The 23388-nt window shown below is 34.4% G+C and overlaps 1 protein-coding gene across 1 annotated transcript in view; it reads right to left on the minus strand.

Annotated features, from left to right (window-relative positions):
- The window catches only part of Rat1 (5'-3' exoribonuclease 2 Rat1), a 308185-nt gene extending 288489 nt beyond the window's left edge, over window positions 1-19696 (minus strand). Inside the window, exons 1-2 of the mRNA XM_081730827.1 lie at window positions 19414-19696; window positions 6949-7076 (exon numbers count right to left, since the gene is read on the minus strand). Of these exons, the coding sequence (XP_081586953.1) occupies window positions 6949-7076; window positions 19414-19488 (203 nt within the window). The 5' untranslated portion in view covers window positions 19489-19696. The remainder of the gene's footprint in view (window positions 1-6948; window positions 7077-19413) is intronic.
- Between the last annotated feature and the right edge of the window lie 3692 nt (window positions 19697-23388).

The raw sequence follows: 23388 nt of genomic DNA on the forward strand, positions 1-23388 counted from the left end.
CAACTCTAGGAAAATATAGACAATTCATTCCAAGAAACAAAATAGAGCTTCTTAGAAAGTGGCTCTATTTCTGTCATTAAAACATAGAACGTTCCTCGCATCATCCTAATATTTATACTTATATGATGATTTAAATATAAATGAAGAAAAACACGCCTCTCACCGTTGGAGCTCAGGAATTGTTAATTTCTACATGTATCGCCAGAAAGTGAAAATAAAAAAATGGTGTCTCGGTAGATGATGTTAAAAGCTGCACTGAAGAAAGCAAATATATCCGAAGAGCATGTGCTCGAAGCAATTTGGAAAAAAGAGTTATTTACTTTGATTTATATTCTCCTATATAAGGAAATAACAGAACGCGTAAAATATCTCTTTAGTTATATATGAGGTAACACTGTTCAAAGTTACTAACTAAAACGTAGTACGTGACGAGATTCAAATCCTGATATCGGATTTCATTATTATTATTATTTATGTAATAATGGTAGTTTCTGAGCATTAAGCTTTTTAATTAAATATTTCATTATTCACTAATTACATGTTTGAAATATATGTGGGTTCATGTCTTCGTAATTTTCGTTTTTGCTTGGTATCATAACTATCAGGGATCCCTCGTAGTAAAATTGAATTGTTTTGAAGTTTAATGTGTATGTGTTATTATATTAGAAAAAAGTGTTTGTATATACAACACGTAAGACGAAGCCTGAGGAATCAAAAGAAGTTCTTCAGTTAATTTTATTAATGAAAATATTTAGATTACTTCAAAAATAGGATCTGGACATACTGTTCTCACTCGGAGTTGAATTATCAAGTGAAAATTATTTCACATTTGATGCCAACAAAAATGTAGAACTACCTCTCAAAAGAAATCTCACTACAAACTACACACACCGAAATAAGTGTTCAACTATCTTAGTCCTAAAATTCACAAAATTTGCTAAATGTTAAATTTGCGAGTGGAATTAATCTTTACAACAGCCAAAAATAAATTGAGTGTCAACCACACAGAGTATAAATTAAAGACATATTGTGGAATTCTGCATAAATTATTAATGTGAATAGTGTTTTAGTAAAATAATAAATAAATAAATAAATAAAGATTTATATTAATATTCAAAAATAGAAATTAAGATCAAAAATAGAAATTAAGTCACTGAATATTTTGCACTAATTGTTCTTTAAAGAAAACAAAATTTTTAATAGATGTAAAGTAAGGATCCGGTGAGACAATATTAAAACTGGTGCTGACGACGTTCTCAGAAAGGAAGAAGATATCCAATTAAAGTAATAAATAGTACAAGATGACCCACTTTTCTTATGATTATATGATTATCATATATATAAGGCCGTACATGAATATACGGGAACTTTCGGCAGCTAAAACACAGAGTCGTCGACACTACTGACATACAGTACATTAAAAATAAATACAATTCACTCTTCCGTGATTAATGGCGCTCAATACAATGAAATTCGGAAACTGTATCATGTGTAGTTCAATTTGTTCACTTGATGAATGTGATGAATATCAGAATATAAACATGACAATAAGTCCTGCAGATTCAATATACAAGACTAACCGATATCCAGAAGGGAAGGAGGTACAAACAACAGAGATATCCACTGGATGAAAATGACGCTAAGTGCATCATCGAAATTTTTGGAATATGAAGAAAATTCTGTGAAGAGCTTAGTTATAGATCATGGAGAGATTAATGAGAATAATCCTAATGGATTACCATTACAGAGTTCACTGAAGGATTTTGTTCTTCCTCGATGAACATTTGGATTCCTAATGCCACGCAGTTAATTCTAAATAATTACAACACCTTGGTGAAACAGGAAATTAAACCAACGTAACAAAGTTATGTTAGTTTGAACAACGTAATATTATTTCTTAGTTTCAAACTGTGTTGTCTCACATACAAACATTATTTTCTCGTATGAGAAAGGAAAAAAAAAAGTCTCCGAGCACAATTCGAACTCACGATCCTCGTGCATATTGATCTTCAGTGTAGCATTCTAAAGGTTCATCATAGACTTGCACAACCTCTTCACCATTGACAAATTTCACCCAGTATACATTTCGAATAGTGTCGGTCACTGACCAAAACATAATTCAATCAGTATACAACGAAACATTATATAGAACATATTTCCCTTCTCGAATACTGTAAATTTTGTGGAATCTGTTAATCAGGGTTGTTGGAATTTTCCCCAGCCCAAAATTTCCCAGTGGGTTTTATTGGGTAAAACCCAAAAAGGCCCACCTCAAAAAATACACTTCAAAACTTGTATTAAAATATTAATCGTAATGTGATTATAATTACTTTCTTTTAATTGTACTTCTTAGTGTATGCCTAGATTCAAAATTGGCATAATATATGTATTTACAACCAGAACAGAACAGAACACCATTGGAAAAAAAAGTTTGGGAATCATTCATAATGAATTTTATTTGCGCTCGATCAAATTCGCTGTAATACTGTTCAACTGTAATCTGAACTAGGTGTTTAATCAGGTTACTTTGATTAAAATGGGGGGAGCGAATGGTCAAAATCTATACGAAAATCTTACTATCTCTCAATTCTGTCAAGTTAGGAAGATGACATTTTTTATGTAAAAGTAAGTGGACCCGTGTTCCAGTACTTTTGAGAGTTTCCGTTTTAAGTGGGAAAGGGAAGCATTTTCTACAATTTGAAAGCGATTTTACCTGTTGTTTCTGATCGCATCACGTGGAGAAACGGTTTAGCAGTTTGAAATGAATTTTTGAACATAAAGAAGAAGTTAGTTCCTACCTTGAGCTGGGATTTGTATATTACTTTGATTCAAGAGCGCATCCTAGGAGAAGGAGTAGAGGAAGTTCAAAATTCATGTTAAAAAAAAAAAAAAAACAGTATGTCACGAGCTCGCCAAGTTAGGAAGATTTAACTTGGTATATAAACTTTTCATTAAAAATAAGCTGTCATGTGTTGTAGTGTTACTGAAAATTTTCGTTTTAAGGGGGAGGGGGTGATTTTCCATGATTCCTTTATTCACATTGAAAGCGATGTTGTCTGTTGTTTGTGATAGCATCACGGGAAATGCTACAACAGTTTGAAATGAGTTTTAGAAGATATTTAGTACCTACCTCAAGCTGGGATATTATTATATAACTTTCCTTCAAATGTGTAAAGGAAGGGGAAGGTAACTTTCCTAAGGGAAAAAGGGGTTAAAAATTCATGCCAGAAATAGAATATCTTACTACATTTTCATTGATATGCGTATCCTAACGGACAGACGAGGCTCAAACATTTTCCTTGAGCCAAATTCTCTCCATACAAAGAACGGGCACTTCAGCTAGTATAGAATCAAAAGTAATGCAGCTATATTTCCTTTGTTTTTGTTATATACTTGGGTATTAATATATTGTAAGAAACCAAACTGGCAACTGAAAATGAGAAAAAAGTCCATTTCCAACATTTCAATTCTTAAAAAAAAAAAAATCTAGAACAACAACATCCATTCAATAAAGTCATCTTTTTATCTCTGGTTCCTGAACTTGAGGTACTATCCCAGTATTTGCCTCGCGTGTTTTAATTGAATCTGGCTCAGGGATTTGAATCATAAATGTAAGAGGGGATTTTATTCATATTCTGTATTACGTAAAATTATCGACTTCTTTGTTACTCTTGAAAACTGTGTACTTCCTTCTTGCTAGAAATCGAAATATAAGCGAATGTCAATGGTGCAAAGTGTGTCTCACCAAACGCGAATGGGACTTCACGGATTCCTTGGACATTATTATTATTATTTGTTCTTTCTAAGCTTAGTTCAATGTCTCATGATTATGTACAACGGCTAGAGATGCAAAAAAGCCGGCTTTTTTGAATCGATGGTTTTTTGGAGAAAAAAACGAGAATTTTGGCTTTTTTCATTTTCATGATTGTTCTATTTAAATAGCTTTCTTATAGTATACTCTAAAGTTAAATAAGATTTCATGACCTAAATGCTATATTTCGCTCTGGAATTCACCATCATGATGGATGGAACACATGTTTTATGAATTAAAGTAAACATAAAGTAGGCCTACGTAGTATTTGAGGGCTGTAGAAGATATTTAACTATTTTAACTTCTGAATTATCGACATTTTTTTTCTTTTTAATCATCCGTGTTTCATTTCCTAGAGCAAGCACATAAGTTAAAACTTTTCAGAGCGTACGTTTGTCAGTATATCTGTCAAAGTGTACTTCCACATTCTTGTTATACTGTAGCTGTGCAATGATTTAGCATAATCTTCCGGATACAAACTTGAATACCATCTTATACAAATAATCAGTAGCGGATTCAGAAAATATTTTGGGAGATGTTTCTCTGCTTAATGTTTGTTTTTTCTAAAATTTCCTAATTTTTATTTGGGAGTTTATGAGTATAAGCATAACTAATATTTCGTTTTGTTTGTATATTCAGCAATAACCATCTGGATACAACCTTGAAGACCATTTTATACTGATAATGAGTGACGAATTTAGAAAAGTATTTTGGGAGGAGTTTTTCTTATTAATGTTTAGTTTTTCTAAAAATATCTAATTTTTATTTGAGAAGAGCTTGAAGTTCGGAAATGAGGAATAGCGGAAACTTCACAACGAGGAACTACATAATTTATATGGTTTACTCAACATTGTTAGGGTCGTCAAGTCTAGGATGCTTAGGTGGGCAGGTCATGTAGCTAGAATGGAAGAAAGTAGAAACGCTTTCAAAGTCTTGACTGGAAGACCCATCGGAAAACGACCATTAGGAAGATCTAGGAGCAGATGGGGGGACAATATTAAGATGGGTCTCGCAGAGATAGGAATACAAAATAGAAACTGGATCCAATTAGCTTAGGATCCAGTTTTTACTGTGTTCCTATTTCTACGAGATTCATTTTAATATTGTACTTCCATCTGCGTCTAAGTCTTCCTAATGGACGTTTTCCAATTGGATTTCCAGTTAAAACTTTGAAAGCATTCCTACCTTCTTCCATTCTGGCTACATGACCTGCCCACCTGAGCCTCCTAGACTTGACGACCCTAACAATGTTGGGTAAACCGTATAAATTGTGCAGTTCTTCGTTATGAAGTTTCCCTCATTCCCATTCCTCTTGGGTCCGAATATTCGCCTCAGGATTTTATTTTCAAATATTTTCAGTATTTGAGCTTCCCTCAAGTACTAGCTTTTTCGGTATTCCGAATTCTGTAAGAATGTTGTACAATGTTCCCCTCTTATCCGAGTCGTAAGCCTTTTTAAAACCAATAAACAGCTGATGTATTGGGTAATATATTCCCATTTCTTTTCGAGTATTTATCGAGTAGTAAATATCTGGTAATAGTTGATCGATTTCCCTAAATCCACACTGATAATCTCCAACAATTTCATCTGTGTATGGAATCAATCTTGTTAATAGAATGTTAAGAGAAATGCCTCGATAATTATTACATTCAGTTTTGTCGCCTTTCTTGTGAATTGGAACAGTGATTGATTCTTTCCACTCTTCTTAAATGTATTCCCGTTTTTTTTTTTATTATTATTATTATTTAAATAATGATATGTTGAATTCCTGTCGTTAATAATTCAGAAACCTTCAGGACTGGGTAAACCGTGATGGTGGTTATAAGTCTAGGGAACCGCACGATCAGATGAACAGTCTATTACGCATATGATCCATTAACAGAAAATTTGGTACTTTCCCGATTCTGAACAAGCTTAAGAAACATTGATTGATTGATTGATTTTAAAGTTTTACGTCCCGTTCAGCAGCGAGGCTATATGAGACGTGGAATCCGAACCACATGAGCTCCCGCCGGGAATCGAACCCGGGTCTCCCGCGCCAAAGGCGCGCATGCTAACCGCTTAGCCACGAAAGCGGTCAAGCTTAAGAAACAGTCAGTGTATTATAGAATTCGGAATTTTACCGATTTTGCAGATTCCAAGCACCTAATAAGTGGTAACATTATTACGTATGTGATCAATGGATGAAAAATTTGTTCGAAATATTCATACAATGTATATGAACGTTAAAACTTAAAAATTTCAAGAATGTACAGAACCACCCGAAACCAAGCTCTTGATGTGTAGCTTTTAAGATTATCATATAAATGTATTTCTCTCATGTTTTACCTTTTGTTTCAAAAAGAGGGTGTGTGATATTTTGAAGTAAAAATTCTACATACAATTTTGCTAGTTATTTGTGTATCTTTTTTTTTTTTAAAAAAAAGTACTTATTTTTGTGTATAAGAAGTTAAAAAATATTTGATATATATATATATATATATATATATATATATATATATATATATATATATATATATATATATATAGGCTAGTAATTTGGAATTCATAATGTAAATATGTTAAGAATTTTAAAAAGATCTTTTCGAAATTCATGGTTTATTTTAGAGGTTCTATATTATTATCTACATCAACCACTAATCAAATGAGTTCTTGTGCTATAGAGAAGCGAAACAAAGTATGCTTTATCAATTTAAAGCAAAATTTTGAAAAAAGCCCAAAATTTCCCAAGCAAAAAAGCGAAGCAGAAAAAACAGTTTTTTTTTTCAAAAAAAGCCGTTTTTTCCCGAGCCCTTGCATCTCTAACCACGGCTAAGGGAGACTGTGATTATATGAATAATAATGGTGGCATAAGGAAACCAGCCCGAGAAACCCATGCACACGATGTTTGTCCACCACAAAACGCGCTTTACGGGAGCTGGAATCAAACAAGGAAGTAGGAATATGGCTTTAAATATACGTACAAAATTTAATAAAACCCAGTATTACCCAATGAAACCCAATTTTGCCCAATAAGACCCAATTTTACCCAATAAAACCCACTGGGCTGTTTTTTTTTTTAAAAAAACCTGGGTTTTTCAAAACCCTGCTGTTAATGCAATTCAACTATATATATACTGAAAAACTATGGTACTCACTTATCTTCAGGATGAGTACAAGGATGGATAATACCATTCATATCCAAATACAAATTATCAAACTCGATTCCATTAGGATTCGGTTGCGATGTATCAACTGGTATAGTTACTCCATCTACTTCTTGAGGCTAGAATAAGAATGAAATAAATATATTTATACACAATACGAAACAAAGCTACAGTATAATAAAAACAAATAATTTTACGTACCTTCTTATTTTGTTTTTAATCTTTATTATGTTAAAGTTTTCATACCATTTACGCTAATTATGTGTAACAAAATAAGTTCCATGACAATTGGGTGCAAAATCTTTTATCAAAATAGGTTTACCTATCTATATATGTGACAGTTACTTCATAACTAGAGCCCGGATATTTAGGCACTGGAAATTTCGAAACACTTCCAGAAATAATTTTGCAAAAACTAACAAGATATCTTGAGCTCAGCAAAGTTTCTGCACATCATGCACAACTTGTCTCTACCAGTTGAAAAGAAATAGGAAGGAATTGCAGCAGATTCTCGACTATCCGGGTCGCGATATCCGTACTCCGAACTATGTGGCTTAGTATTAAAAGAATATTCAATAAAATAAGACATGTAATAAAGAAATATGATTTACGTAAAAAACGCACTTGTTTCGTTAATGTTTAGTTATTTTAAAGATGTGACTACATATTCATACTGCACTGTGTACTTGATTTTTTGATTCGGACATTATAGAATTTATCTTAAAATGTGTACAATGCTGTACATATTTTCAGTTTCGCACTTTCTTTTTTAATAATAAATTATTAAAACGCATGGTATAAGCAGAACAGCGAGAAAGACTACCACACCAGAGCTGCTCATCAAGGACTGCAGTCGGAACTTCAAATGGACCATCCATTGATTTGGCGCTTTATTGATGCACTTCGGAGGACACACATACACACAAAAAGCGGGACTTAGTGTACGTAGTGTTTCGAGAAGAGTCGCCCAAGAAAAGAAGAAAAATATATTCAGGCAGATGAAGGAATTCGCCGTATTGTACAGAATTTTGAAACTGTTGACACTGTAGAATACTTGCGGGGTTTGGCTCATAATTCTGTCATGGAATAATGCCGGATAAATATAATATAGGGCAAAAATGAATTTAAGATTTAGGATTTAGATTTCTGGGCTTTCGGCATCTAAGCCCATTAAAGCCCATCACGTTTGAGGGATGACTTTCTTCGGCGAGCACACTATCCTGGGAAAGGGAAGGAGGGAAGCGATACCACCACGAAGTTAGGTACCACCCCGACATTTGCATGGTGTGAATGAGGAAAAACCAAGAAAACCTCATTCAGAGTGGCTGGCCTGAAAAAGCGTTTTACACTTTTTCGATCGAGTGCCCCCACTGGGAGTCGAACCCGGGACCGCTCGCACCGAAGGCAAGAGCGTTAGCGACTACGCTACGCACAGCCACGCAAAAATAAATCATTCAATATCTATATTATATTTCAGTGTTGTTTTCTTTCTAATTAATGAAAGCGAAGGATTGTGAAATTCAATTTTTGTGCTCTCTCACCGAGGGGGGTTAAAACTTATTTCGTGAATGAAAAAGTATATCTAGATGCTGGTCGCTATTAGAATGACTTAAATCTAACTATCAGATATAAAATTAAATCTAGATATTAGTCTGACAAACAATGACGTTTTATCATTAACTCATACGTTCGTATCTAATTTACCTCCGAAAAATTTTTAATAGTTGACAACAATGAAAAAACAAATCAAAATAATAGCACATGTTCTCCAAGACCGTTCGCAGTGGTGTATGATTACTATTTTTTACAGTAGTTTTTACAAATTAATCAGGATTCGATACAACTTTAGCACTGAAAAGACACATCCTTTGAGTGAATTACTTATGATCGTCGAAAAATAATAAAATATGTATGTTTTATGAAGTAAAATAATAAAATATGTAAAATATGTATGTGCAAATAGAAATAATAAAACATCTTGGAGTTCACAGCTTTCGTAGATGTACGTCTTGCACTTTACGACCTAGACGCCATGCTGATCAACATATCTCCACCAAACTTTAAAGGTTTTTGTAAGATTCTCTAGAGGAGTTTCTCGAATTTTCTTTCTACCCCCAATACAAAGGTAGTTCACTGACGGGTGAAAATCAAACATAGCAAATTTCTCAAAAATGGCTCAAAAAATTTTATTTATACACGTATTTTATCTGTAAATATTCATTAACAAATTCATAATATGGTATGTCATTTTTCTGTGAAAAATCTATTAAAGATAGTTTACTACTGAGGATATTATTTTTGAACGACTTTCTCAAAAACTATTCAGGCAATCTTGTTCATACTTCATAAATAAACATTTTATTAACAACCTGACAATAATGTATAATTTATTTGTCCTGAAAAGAATTACGAGAGGTAGTTTACTCTTGGGGAGAGTTTTTTAAGACCTCAGAAATGACTCAAACGAATAACTTGATAATAAAGCATAATTCATTTGCCTTGAAAAATCCGTGAAGACTAACTCTTAGATTTTTTCCGGACGATTGTCCCAAAAACGAATAATCTGATTTTGTAACTTGTAAAATTGTCTTACAAAATAATGGTTCATCTCTCTAAATACCTTTTATGTTCTAGAATAAATTAGGAAAGATTAAATTGTTATTTTTTTAAATAGCCGCCTATCTCTTCCTACGGCGTCGGACAGATACATCGCGGAATAAGGAGCAAACGTCCCACTTGCTTCAATCACGGGACAGTCTTGCCTATTCAAATTGCAGTCTTATTGTAAAATATTATCCACAGATGCAACTACTTCAATATTTGGCACCTGCCTTCCAGAGGATGACCTATCAAGGTCCGCGAACGATTTCGTTCGATGGTCACCTAGAAATCAAGTAGATCTGTTGTTAGTGTATTGGTATTTTCTGCGAGGTCCCTCAGTGCATCAAGAATACCACTGTCCTTGGCAAATGCTCTAAGATTTTGCCACTGCACTTAAGTCACAACATACAAGGTGTTTGAGAAAAGTAATGAGACTGGCAACACTGCGGGCGATCTGGCAACGTTATGTCTACCGGCCTTTGCTAGACTGGTTTATTTATCTCTTCCACTTCCTCAGTCCGAGTTACAACTCCGTACAGCTAACACATTATTTTTGACAACGCCGTGAGTGAAGTTGTGTATTTGTTGTGTGTTACAGAAATGAAGCATCGGAATTTACAGCAACGTTGTGCAATAAAGTTTTGTGTTAAACTTGGTGAATTCACGAGTGTGCCTTTTGAAAAGTTGAAACAGGCCTATGAGGAACATTGCTTATCAAGAGCACAAGTTTTCCACTGGCACACATCATTTTTGGAAGGCCGAGAACACGTTGAAGATGGACCTCGCTCAGGGAGATCAATTTCAAAAACGGATGAAAACGTTGAACGTGTGAGGGCTCTTGTGAGATCAGACCGTCGTTTAACAATAAGGATGATGAGTGAACAGTTAAATTTAAACACCTTCACCGTACATCAAATTTTGACAGAGTTGAACATGCAAAAGATTTGTACCAAAATGGTGCCGAAAAACCTCACAACTGAACAGAAGGACAATCGAAAAAACGTGTGCGTTGATCTTCTTGAGAGGATTGCCAATGACCAAGAATTCTTCAATGACCCCCCTCCATATTCACCTGATTTGAGTCCTTGTGACTTTTTCTTCGTCACGAAATTGAAACATGTCCTAAAAGGACGTAATTTTGGAACTCTGGAGAACATTCAAAAGACTGTGACCGACCAGTTAAAAGCCATACAGTTGAAGACTTCCAGAGCTGCTACCAAGAGTGGGAACAACGACTCCGTCGGTGTATAGCTGCCCAAGGGAATACTTTGAAGGAGATAACATTGTTGTTTGAAAAACGTAAAAACTTTAGTTAGTACAAAATCAGTCTCATTACCTTTCTAACACACCTCGTATTTCTACCCAGGTGTAGGATATGGGTTGGTTTGATTTAAATTTTAAACATATGAGAACACTAGTTAGAATTCATAAAAACTGTGTCAAAAATATTAGTTATAGGTTCGTAATTGTATCATTATATAATTCGTGTGTTTATTGAAACTTGTCAAGAAGTATCAGGAAATACTGATACACAAATTACACGAACTAACTGGTTTAAACTGAACTTAAGACAAGAGCAAGGACTGTGAAACTGAAACGTGAAAAAGAATGAAAGATGAAACACCTACTAGAAATTAAACTGATTGGCTAGCTGTCGAGTACTTAAAAATGAGGTAAAATCAGTGTGCTAATTAAATATTTCCCCCGGGAGGGGGGATGAATTCATCTACATACGTACTCATATGCCATCACAAACTACTCCTTCGCATTTTGTAGATATGTCTCTGCTAGTTGTTTTATAATGTATGGTCGTACTGAGTTTGATGAACAAGCATGAAATTACTTCTTCGATCTACATATAGAGACACGTGTACACCACGCGAAGGAGTGGTTTGCACGGTATGATATTTCCTCATTTAATATTGAAACCAGAAGTGGTACTACTATTCCATTTCTACTACTTCCGGTTGTAGTAGAGAGATTAGAGTAAAGAAGGAATATATTCTTCGGTGCTTAATTAACTGCATAAAACTTCTTGTATTACCGTTTTTATTCTATTGTGATCACCGCTAAAACCGGAAGTGGACGATTTTCTGCCATAAGAAATTGATTCTTGTTATACTATCAAGGCTTTTATTTCATAGCAATCATTGTTAAACCAGAAACTGGCTTATATGAAACTTCCTGTCTAAACAGTCCTGTGTGCTAAGGGAGAAGATGGTACTTATTTTTAAAACGTGAAATCAATTCAAAGAAACGCTTCCTGCTATCTCTATCTGTTTTGATCTTTGTAGATCAACACTGAAACCGAAATTTGAACGGGATTTCTCCTGCTGCGGTTTAAGTAGAGAGTAAATGATAGAGATGACACGTGCAATGTGTTCTTGGAATGTTAATCGACTGCACAAACTACTACTCCATACCAGTTATCGTTTCTGATCTATGGTAATCAACATAAAAACCGGTAATATTTTATTTCTATCACTTGGTGTTTGAATATTATCTCCGTAAGTGAACTCGATTCGTAATTTCTGACCCTCTACATCCGAATAAAATTTGGTAGTGATCCACCATGTAATCCTTGAGATTTTTTTCGTCTTTCCGACGGACAGACATACAGACAGAGGTAAATATAGAGTAAAACGAAGTTGTGCTAAGTTGATCTACGTCCTCTTTAACAATCGAAAATATTCTACAGAAAAAAAAAAAAATCCTGCCAGGGATGAAAATTTATTTATTTATTTTAATTTTGAGTCAAGGAAAAATCCTTGACATCCTCCCCGTCAATTCGCATACAGAAGGATAAATGCTTCAACCCATCTTAGTAACAATTTAGTAGCATCTACGTATTCTTAAAAAAAAAAAAAAAAAAAAAAAAAAATTGATTATTCGTTTCCTTAGTGTTTAAGAAATCGTCAGATACAAAAACATTGATCAGTTGGCAACTTTCCAAACTGTGACTTTTCCTGAATAAAGAAAGAAGGAAATGAATCACAAAATCAGAAACTATAAACCTAGAACGGAAATGACTGTACAAGTAACAAATAAATAAAAGCACCCAGTGGGATTCGAAATAGGTTCAAAAATTTTGAATCCCAACATAAAGCAGGAACTTAACATCCGAGTCTTCCCTTTCAAGTATATGCTGTCAAACTAACAATTTTAAGGAGATCAGAAAAATTCACGTACCGGTATGCAAATATATTTTGGACAAGTGCATTAAACAACTAACAAATACCCTGGAGTTTTTATTGTATGACATGTTTTATCAGCGACTGGATTTTTCTTTCAGTAAAAATATTTACAACGTAGCCCTCACCACTGGTCGGAAGACATATTTAAATCGACTTACGTATGTGTGTTGCCATACCATATTGTTACGCATTTGGTGTTATTATTGTGTATAATTACATTTTGTCAAATAACCAATGTAACAAAGATTTTTATGCTCATTATATGGTATTATTTATTTCAATTGAAACTAGTAATGACCTTATCCCAATCCCTACCCGAATTCCCTTTTTCAGAATTTAGTTTTGAATTTTCTTTCTAATATAATATGCATCAAATCAATTATACAGAGTAGCCAGAAACTCCCTTCACACCAGAACTAGATGCTTGTCATAATGTAGGATGTTAAGATACTTACGATTTGGACCTCCGATTGTAATCATTGATATGGCAACAGTGCTCCGTTGCGTGAATTGCCAAATGATTTCCGCGTAACTGCTCGCGAAGGGAGGATATGATAAAGACTGTACATTAACCAGTTTTTGTCTCGTCTTTCCGTGTTTGGTGAACAACAATGGAAGATACCAAGAACTTCACTTCCGAGGATCGCTTAGAGAGGATTTACTTTATAAAGTGCGATGCAAACGAATATTCTAGTTTTAATCCGATTAGAAACCGATAACTTACACAATACTATTTACTTCATTAGTTCTATAAACCTTTATGCTTATCGTATTATAATTATCTTTAAAATTATGATTTTGTCATTTCAAAACGTAGAACGAGAAATAAATGTAATATTCTACCTAGGTATTTGTTAAGGAAACCTTTGAAACAGTGATGATTTCAGGGCATGAGCTGTGGGAGAATTTCAGGCCCTGTCGACATAAATTCGTGGCCATATCTTCGATCATGCTCAAAGTGGACTAATAATGTTCTATCAATTTCCTCCCATTTACATATTGACCATTACCCGGGGAGAATCTTCTGAAATCATCAATGCTTATAATTAGTTTTTCATTACAAATCAAAGGATAATAATGAAATATTGAACATGCTTAATAATTTGTTTTCAGTTTTGTATTTTAGATTTGCAATTCATATAATGTTCCCTTCTAATCGAATTTGAGAGAAAAGTAGTTGCCAAAGATTTATTCAAAGAAATGTTTTTAGTCCTCTGACGAAAAGAGGAACACACTTTTAAGGGAAAAAAAAAAAAAGAACGAAACCAATACTTCCTACAGGGTATGAACACATAAACTTACGATTGATAGACTATTGACCCAAACCGCTTGACCAGTTCGTACGTCTTCACTGAGCTTCTTTAGACTTTTGTGTAAAGTAGTTTCCTGCTTCACACTTCTTTTTGTTTATGTCGATACCACTATAAGTTTGTGGTGAATATTTGGACGTTACAGGTCTTGCAATGCATAAAGGTCTTTTTCACATTCAATTTTACGTCCTAATAACTTATATGCAACAGGTTGAATCTGTGAAATGATTGGGGTTGGAGTGATCGTAAATGTTTTCATAGTTAGGAGCAGGGTGGAAAAAAATCATGATTTTTTTCAAAAAAATCATTTTTGTTGATTTGTTTGATTTAAATCGATTATTTTGATTTAAATCAAATCTTTTTCTTCGTATGATACAAGTCGCGAACTGAAGAGTAAACATTAGGAATTAGTATTAAATGTTAATTATGTCATTTAAGTGAAAGTATTGGGTTTTAATTTTGAATTAAATCCCAATCGTTAACCTATTTCAATCCCAAACAATGTTTCTTAAGCATTAAGGAAAAAGTACAGCAATGTATATCAACATGACACTTTTCTTTTCACGAAAGTTACTGATATTTGGCAGGGGCATATTTTTAAACAACTGGAACTAGCTAGCGGCACGAAATACATATAAAGTACATAAATTTCGCCTAAAATTAACTAACTCACTCTATGACCTATGGAACCCGGAGGTTCAATGCCATGTTCACAAAAGCTCTCCTGACTTCTATCCTTAGTCAACTGAATCCAGTTTCTATTTTGTATTCTTATTTCTGCGAGATCCATCTTAATATTGCCCTCCCATGTGCGACTAGGTCTTCCTAATGGTCGTTTTCCGATTGGACTTCCAGTTAAAACTTTGAAAGCGTTCCTACTTTCTTCCATTCTCGCTACAGTCCTGCCCACCTGAACCTCCAAGATTTGATGACCCTAACAATGTTTGGTGAATGGTATAAATTATGCAGTTTCTCATCATGAAGTTTTCGTCATTTCTCATTTCCGTTCCTTTTGGTTCCGAATATTCGTTTCAGGATTTTATTCTCAAATACTTTCAGTCTGCGTTCTTCCCTCAGCGTAAGCGACCATGTTTCACAACCATACAGCGCAACAGGCATAATTATCGTTTTATATATTTTAAAGCTTCAAATTCCTCGACACAATTCGCGATGATAAGAGATTTTGAACTGAATAATAACACGAATTCCCTGTAGGAATTCCAAAATAAAAAATCAAGATGCTCAGTTCCAGAAGAAGAAACACTTGTGATTGTTAAAAATATGCTTTATGTGACGTGAAAAACAGTTCAAATGCGAGTTGTCCGTGCATTTAAGACATCTATACATAGCAGGCACGTTTTTATACTTTTCTGTTGGCTATTTTATTTCCTCTTACAATTTTTCCTGCACAGGCGCGGCAAATTTTCTGCGATCACATCGCAGATCGCGGCATGTTTTGCAATGGGGTCAAGCATCCACTTTATCAAAAGTATTATTTGATATTTTAACGCATCCAAAATTTGTCGTATTACGATCCCGAGGAACTTCTATGTATTTAGTACATAAATTTCGCCCAAAATTTTAAAATTTTTTTTTTTTTTTTTTTTTTTTTTTTTTTTTTTTTGTTTCGGAGAGGGGATTGAACCCTCTAAATACGTCCCTATTATCTGGAAACAAACAAATAGACATGAACACAAAAGAGCTGTCATCTTAAATGTCCATGGTGATTTCCCCGTTGGAACAGAAATTTTAAAACCCTGTGTTACAAAGGGAAGAAAGCAGGGTTCACCCGTAACCCGTTCAAACGGGATTTTCCCTGATAGTTCCCACATGATACTCGTTTCATGCTGGGCTTACATACATTTGAGTCTCACTGTATTATGATTATTATCTTCCATAATCGGAATAACAGGAGAGAAACGGGATTTTACTTACTTTCACTTTAAATTAATTCATTTCGGAATTTGATTTAAATCAATCCACCCTGGTTAGGAGCATGGATATGCAAACCCGCTTAACGTGGGGATTTACTATTGTGAAATTTGGTACCTAGCAGATCAATTTATCTGAATGCAAGTAAACACATCAGTTGTGCAAATCTCTTCAAATTCTTTGTAGCCATTTTCTAAATACCACAAACACGTTACAACCACAACGGCAGCGCTACCAAGCAATGAGAAATGGCTCAACGTGTATTCCGTCACTGAACAGGTGTCTACTAGTCTCGACTTGAATGCATGCAGTGTAATACTGTACCGTATCGCCTACTCTTCACTTTCGCGACTTTCATGTTTGTTGGAAGATTATCATGAGTATCAAACCTTGAATTTGGCTGAATCGTGTTTTATTTACAGATCTTTCTGCAGCCCTAATTTTTATTTACAGAATAGACTATCTTTCTGAGGCAGTAATTTTCGTCCAGAGGTTAACCAATCTTTCTGCAGCCCGCATTTTCTTTCTGCGACATTGTCGCACTGTCACATGTTGTTCTGCTTTGGGACACTCAATATTAATAATAAATAAATAATAAAATACATAGTAGAATACAGCTCACAACACAGTCCCAAATCTCAAAATAAAGTAACTCAAATTGTTCTTTGCGACCAACACATGTTTCTCATTTTCTTGCGTTTGTGTCCCTTTAATTGTCGCCATGTGACATCATAGTTCGACCACTGCTTCTGAGAAGAAAAACGCGTATATGACACTAGCCTTCTATAGGGTAGCCTTGGGTAAAGTCACAATTTACCCTTTTAGATCGATATGTGATGCCTCATTGGAGATCGCTTTCGACACTTGACACCATTATCTGTTTCTCTGTTCTATAAAATGTCGAAGACTTTAGAACGTGATACACATGTTCGCAACATAAGCCCCTCTTCCTTACCTCAGCCATACGTTGGTGGGCAACATGGAAATTTTAAAACTTTTCTCTCCTTTGGAAAAGCTGTTTTATACTTAGATAAGGTCTCTTCTTCGTAACTGCATTTAGATATTCTATCCTTGGTCTTCCTCTTCCTGGTTCTCCTTCTGCCTTTCCCTCTATCAACACGGTAACAATCGGAGTGCTGAATAAGATGGCCAAGCATGCTGTTTCTTCTTTTTCCTGTTATCTTCATGATCTGTCGTCCTTCATTAGCTTCCTTTAGTATGTCTTCATTCCTTTTCGTTTCGGTCCATGATATGCGCAGTATTCTGCGCCAACACCGCATTTCAAATGCTTCCAGCTTGGATATTTCAGTTCTTCTCAATGTTCACGTCTGTCATCCGCAAAGCGCCACGCTTTATACTAGTCTTAATAAATCGCTTTCGAACGTCCAACGAAAATTTTCCTGATGTTAGCACTCCTCCTTTCCTATTGCATGCTTGTTTAGCCTGCACTACTCTTGAACTTATGTCTCTTTCACTTCTTCCGTCCGAGGATGCACGTAAGCCTCCACACTGTAATCCACATTATTCTAATGTTTATATACTAGTGCCAATAAAGAATAGAGACATGTGTATTCGCCAAATTTACTGCAGAAGCTCCTAATATTAACTGAATAGAGTACTGAAAATGAAATGAAATCGTTGAGTTTTACGTCCCACGGTTATGCCGGTTAGGCTAAAGGAGACGGTGATGATGAGTAATGAATGAAATGGTGGAATGAAGAAAGTGGGAGGAAACGGGAGAACCCCGAGAAAACCCACGCACATGGTGTTTGTCCACCACAAAGTTCACTTGGCGGGGGCTGGGATCGAACCCGAGACCCGCTGAATAGAGTACTGAGTAATTAGCGATATACTCTCGAGAAAGTGACGAATTGGCGAATTATTAGCGAATGCAATTGTGATTCTAGTGTGTTCAATCATGATGCGGAAAAATATAAGTGTGTCACGGTAGCTACAAGCAGATTGCTTCGAGATTGTACTGGGCAGATAATGTTAGAGATATATATATATAAAAATCAGAAAAATTTACAGGAGAATGAGGTAAGAAATGTGATAGGCCTATTTGTGTGTGTAATCTTGGCAGTAAAGTTGTTTAATACGAGAAAATATACCCAGAAGTTTGTACTATTTGCAAGACGCGGAAGGTTTCGATGATTGAGTAGCATGATAGTCGCATATAAAATGGCAAATCGGTAGGTTGAATATCCTTCCGCTTTGAGTTTTACAGAAGTATATAAGAATAATGAAGACAATTAATATGAAGTGAAAACCAGCTTCTATGAGAACCGGTTCTAGTCACTGTTCTAGCCTAGTAAAGTCTTACCGGGTAATCTAACCTACGCAACGTAAACTAACACAATCTAACATCTTTTGGTTTAACTACATTTTTGTAGGTCTGAAACTGGAGGGGCAATTCTAAACTTAAACCGCGTAAACGCGAGAAATCTTGCATGTGTACTTTGCACAGATTGGTGCGAGGTATTTGTAGATTGTCTTTGTTTACGCACATACCCACAGTCTATAACGCGCCTGCCTAAAGACACAGCCCGCACGAGCCTAACAGTTTCAGCCTAAATTACCAGGAATACAAATCTCGGCATGGATAAACAGCAGAGCTGGTGCATGGTTCTCGCTCTTGTTTTTATGGCATATAAGGTTGTAAGTAATTTATATTACAAATCTATGCATAATTGGTGTGTAGCATCCTAATAAAAAGTGGAAAACACTCTTCTTTCGGCGTTATATTCTGTCAAAAAAAAAAAAATGCTGGGGTTATCTTTACAATGCCCGCTCTGGCTGGTATACTCACTCAGAAACGAGAAATTACACTCTATTAATTCTATGAAAAATGGTCTAAACTTCCCTAACCTTAAGCTAACTCGTTCCTACCCTACTTATCCCTATCTTATTCAACTATACCCTTTTAAAGTGGTCCTACTTATCAATACGCACATGGAGCTTGTATTGTAAAGTTTAACCAAATGCTTTATTTATAGCCACAAAACTGTTCTTCTACACTGAATTTCCACCTATAAAATTTTACTGTCAACAGTACTAGAAGCAATTCTGTCATACCTATACCAACTACGGAAGTTTACTCTATCATAAAAGTTCAATTTATATACTGCATAGTATAACCATACAGTATTAATCACAATGTTATTACTCTACGATAATAACTTAAACTATGTATTATTCACTACCAAAGGTATTTTTAAATGCAATCTAAGATCACCCTTGTACTTAAAACTACCTCAACTATCTGCCGTATTTTAAAGTGAAAAGTACATTGTATATGAACTGTGCTTACAGGTTATAGGCTTCGGTATCCACACTATACTTTTGCAGTGGACTTTCAATGAAAACGAAAGAAAACTATACATTTTTTTTAGCATTTAATTGCCGGTATAAGATCTTACCTTCTCTTCGATGCAGTTTACTATCACTGATGGATATTTTCTACTAAGCCACCTAAAAAATGCGGGAACTCCCATGGTGCCAAATAGTCTTCCCAAAAACAGGAACCGTAAGATATTTGCTTTTCAAATACAGTTTTAAGTGTCTTTCACTTATGAAATTACCATGTTGTGAACGCACTTCTTGTAAACCTGCGGCATATGGACAATGATGCCAGGTTGTAACTTATTGTCATTTGGTACTCACTTCACTTCTCTCGTTTCTTCTGACATCCTTGATTACCAAGGAACCTCAAATCGGCAGAACTTTGCGTCAACGCAACGCAAAGATTGTGTTTTAATTTGCAATATGCGTCAAGGCGGCTACAACTCTTATTGATTCTTTTCGTATGTGTCACGATCCGCAAATTTTGCAAAGACCGTTACAGAATGATTTTCCAGAGAAGTTCCCAACCGTCTCTCGGGGAACTACGTGGGTAATTAGAACAACTGGGGGCCACTTTTCGTATTGATTTACGTCAATGCATTGCAAAATCTGCGTTTCATTTTGCTATAAAATGTTTCATTGCTTTGGTAATTTCATGACTGACAAAATGGAAAATTAAACTGTAGTAATTTTCCCCTTTTCTCCTTTATAGACGGAATTTTCGAAAGCGCTATACATTTTTAATGATGAGATTAATCTTCCTATGATAAAGGGTTCATAGATACTCTATTGTTTGTAATATTTTTCATAAGTAGAAGCTTTGCTTTGTGTATATACTTAAACACAAACAAACTATTTGCTGAGCAAAACAATATATTCACATAAAAAAACTACATACGTGTTTGTGTAAAAAAAAAAAAACTACACGTAATTTTTTATGTGAGTATATTGTTTTGCTCAGCAAATAGTTTGTTTGTGTTTATATATTGTTTGGTGTACATTTTAATCCTTCTTTCCCCGCTTACAATATACATTATAATGAAAGTAATGGGCGGTATTCAGAGAGGATTCGTTGATCAAAGTTTAGTCACAGACTAGTTAGTAAGAATACTAACTCTTTACTAGGGAAGGTGCACTTTTTGGTATTCAGTCAACTGAGTACAACTAAAATGATGATTTGGGTATGATTAACTTATATAACCCTAATGCATCGGTGAGAAAAATAAATGTGGCAACTACGGAAAAGTAGATCAGCGCATGCGTAGTCTGTAAAAAATTAAAATATAGGAAATACGAAATGTGTCAATCAACAAGAATTTGATTATATTTGTGGTGATTTGAATGTATCACATATTATATGGGGATCAAATAGAACAGATTCAGAAGGCCGCAGATTTCTTAAAATTCTTACAGAATCTTCATACACTTTCATAAACAACGGGGCTCCAACTAGAGTACAGTACAACTCATTCAGTGCCCCAGATCTATCTCTAACAAAAAGAGATCATTACGTCGAAACAGAATGGTCTACATATTTTCACACGTGCAATAGTGACCACTATCCTATTATCTTCAAAACTCATATAATTAAACAGATTCCGGACAACTCATATAATTGCAAGGCACCGTTTAAATCTAAACTCCAGCATGTGACAAAGGAAATTAATTGGACAACATTTAGCAGCTTAATACAATAAAACATTGAAAAACTAAATAGAGAACAAGACTTGTTAAAACTAATTAAAATTGTTGCTTCCAGACTATCAGAAAGAGAAAATCAGGAGCGGAATAAAACTAAAAACTCAAAACAGAATACAAATAATAAACCAATATGATGGAACGTAGAATGCCAAAAAAGTGTCAACAAATGCGTACTCGCCTTCAAACAATTTATAAATGTAAAATCTCCTGAAAATTTCATAAACTATCAACAAAAGAAGGCTCTAACTAAAACTATAATCAATCAAACAAAAAGACAATACTGGCAAAATTTCTGTAATTCCTTATCAGATCACACGTTAACATACAGAATCCGGAATTTTTGGAAGAAATTCAGAAATTACCATACTTACAATGCAAACTCGAATACAATCAATGACCTCACGTGGATTGAAACCTTTCATCACAAACTAACACCATGCTCTGTCAACAACGATAGAATGCTATTAAGCACTTATTTATTTAACAACCCAAATCCTCAATTAGACAAAGACTTCACAATAAAAGAGCTGGAAATAGTTCTCAAAAATATACATAAAAACACATCTCATGGCATAGACGGCATTGGATTTAAACATTATAAAAATCTTCCATCAGAAGGTCTTCAGATATTGCTAAATTACTACAACAATATCTGGAACTCCGGTATTATACCATCAATATGGAAGAAAATTTTAGTAACCCCAATACCAAAAATTAAACAACAGAATGACAATTCAACTAACTTTCGACCTATAGCACTACTAAATTGCTCTATGAAAATATTTGAGAATCTTTTACCTCATGTGGTTTATAGAACATTTTCAAATTCTTTCTCCTAATGTAACTGGTTTCAGGAAAAATTCTTCAACTCAAGACGCTTTGTCTCTACTGTTAACAGATGTTTACAAATCTTTCTATTTAAGGCGTTCACTACTAGCAGTATCTCTAGACATTAAGGGAGCATATGATAATGTCATATTAGATATTCTCATCAAAAAAATGCATAAACTTAAAATACCAGGAAAAATGATAATTATACATAATTCCTTAATTAATAGGAAACTGTACATTAAATGGAACAATTCATATTCCCTTCCTAGGGAAACTTCATTGGGTTTATTGCAAGGTAGCAAATTAAGTCCTATCTTGTTTAACATATACACTTCAGATTTAATGAAATTGAATTTACATCCATGTCAATTGATAAGCTTTGCAGATGATGTTTTGATAAGCATGCAAACCAATAACATCGAAAGCAGTCTTCCCATACTAGAAAGGAACTTAGATAAAATAAACACTTGGATGAATCAGAACGGATTCGAACTCAATGAAAGAAAAACTAAATTCATCATCTTTAATAGAAAGAGGAACAATTTACAATATAAAATAAAAATGAAAAATAACATAATCAATCCCGTGAGCGAAATGAAATAGCTAGGAATATATCTTGACAGAAAATTAACATGGAGAATACACATTCAACATTTAATGTCTGAATATATAAAATATCAGAACCTTCTCGGTTGTCTTGCATCAAAAAGTGGGGCATCAATCCTATATCACTAGTTACAATTCTTAAACAAGGTTTTATATCAAAGGTATTTTATGGCATTATATTCATGTACTACATCCAGTCACATATCGACAAACTGGAAAAGATGTTTTATTCGCTAGCAAGATTGACTTATGCTCAACCGGCATTCTGTCCGAAAAGAGGTCTATTATCAGAAATTGGTTGTAATCCAAGTCACATTATTATTTTGAAATACGCGCACAAATACATTTTAAATGTTCTTGGAAAATCCAATTTTTCAATCTTAAATAAATTGCAGCAAATAGATATAATACTGAAAAAAAGAAATATTCCTTATTCAAAAAACAGACCATGGTTCATTCAAGCATATCTGAACTTAAGAAACGTCAATCTATATATTCAGAAAGTACCCACGTTAAGCTGTTATGTCTGGAACTATCAAGTAAACATTACGCAGATCAACTCAGTAATACCGAACTATATAAAAATTTATCACGAAGATCTCAAACAATCAATTTACCAGAATATTTGGAAAAACATCATTCATACTTTTGACGAAGATTCTACATTTATATATACTGATGCTTCAAAATTTCCAAATTCAAAAGTCGGAGCAGCAATATTTATCCCCAAAGACTCCAAAACTATTAAATACAGACTACCACAACATACTTCCATATTCGAAGGAGAAGCTTTTGCGATACGTCAAGCTCTATTATACATAAAAAGAAATAAAATACTAAAGACAGTAATATGTTCTGACTCTTTAAGTGTATTAATGTCTCTAAATTCAACTCACTGGAATAAAAAGTCTACC

Source organism: Thermobia domestica, chromosome 11 (assembly GCF_964235325.1).
Source record: "Thermobia domestica chromosome 11, izTheDome1.hap1.1, whole genome shotgun sequence".
NCBI lineage: Eukaryota > Metazoa > Arthropoda > Insecta > Zygentoma > Lepismatidae > Thermobia > Thermobia domestica.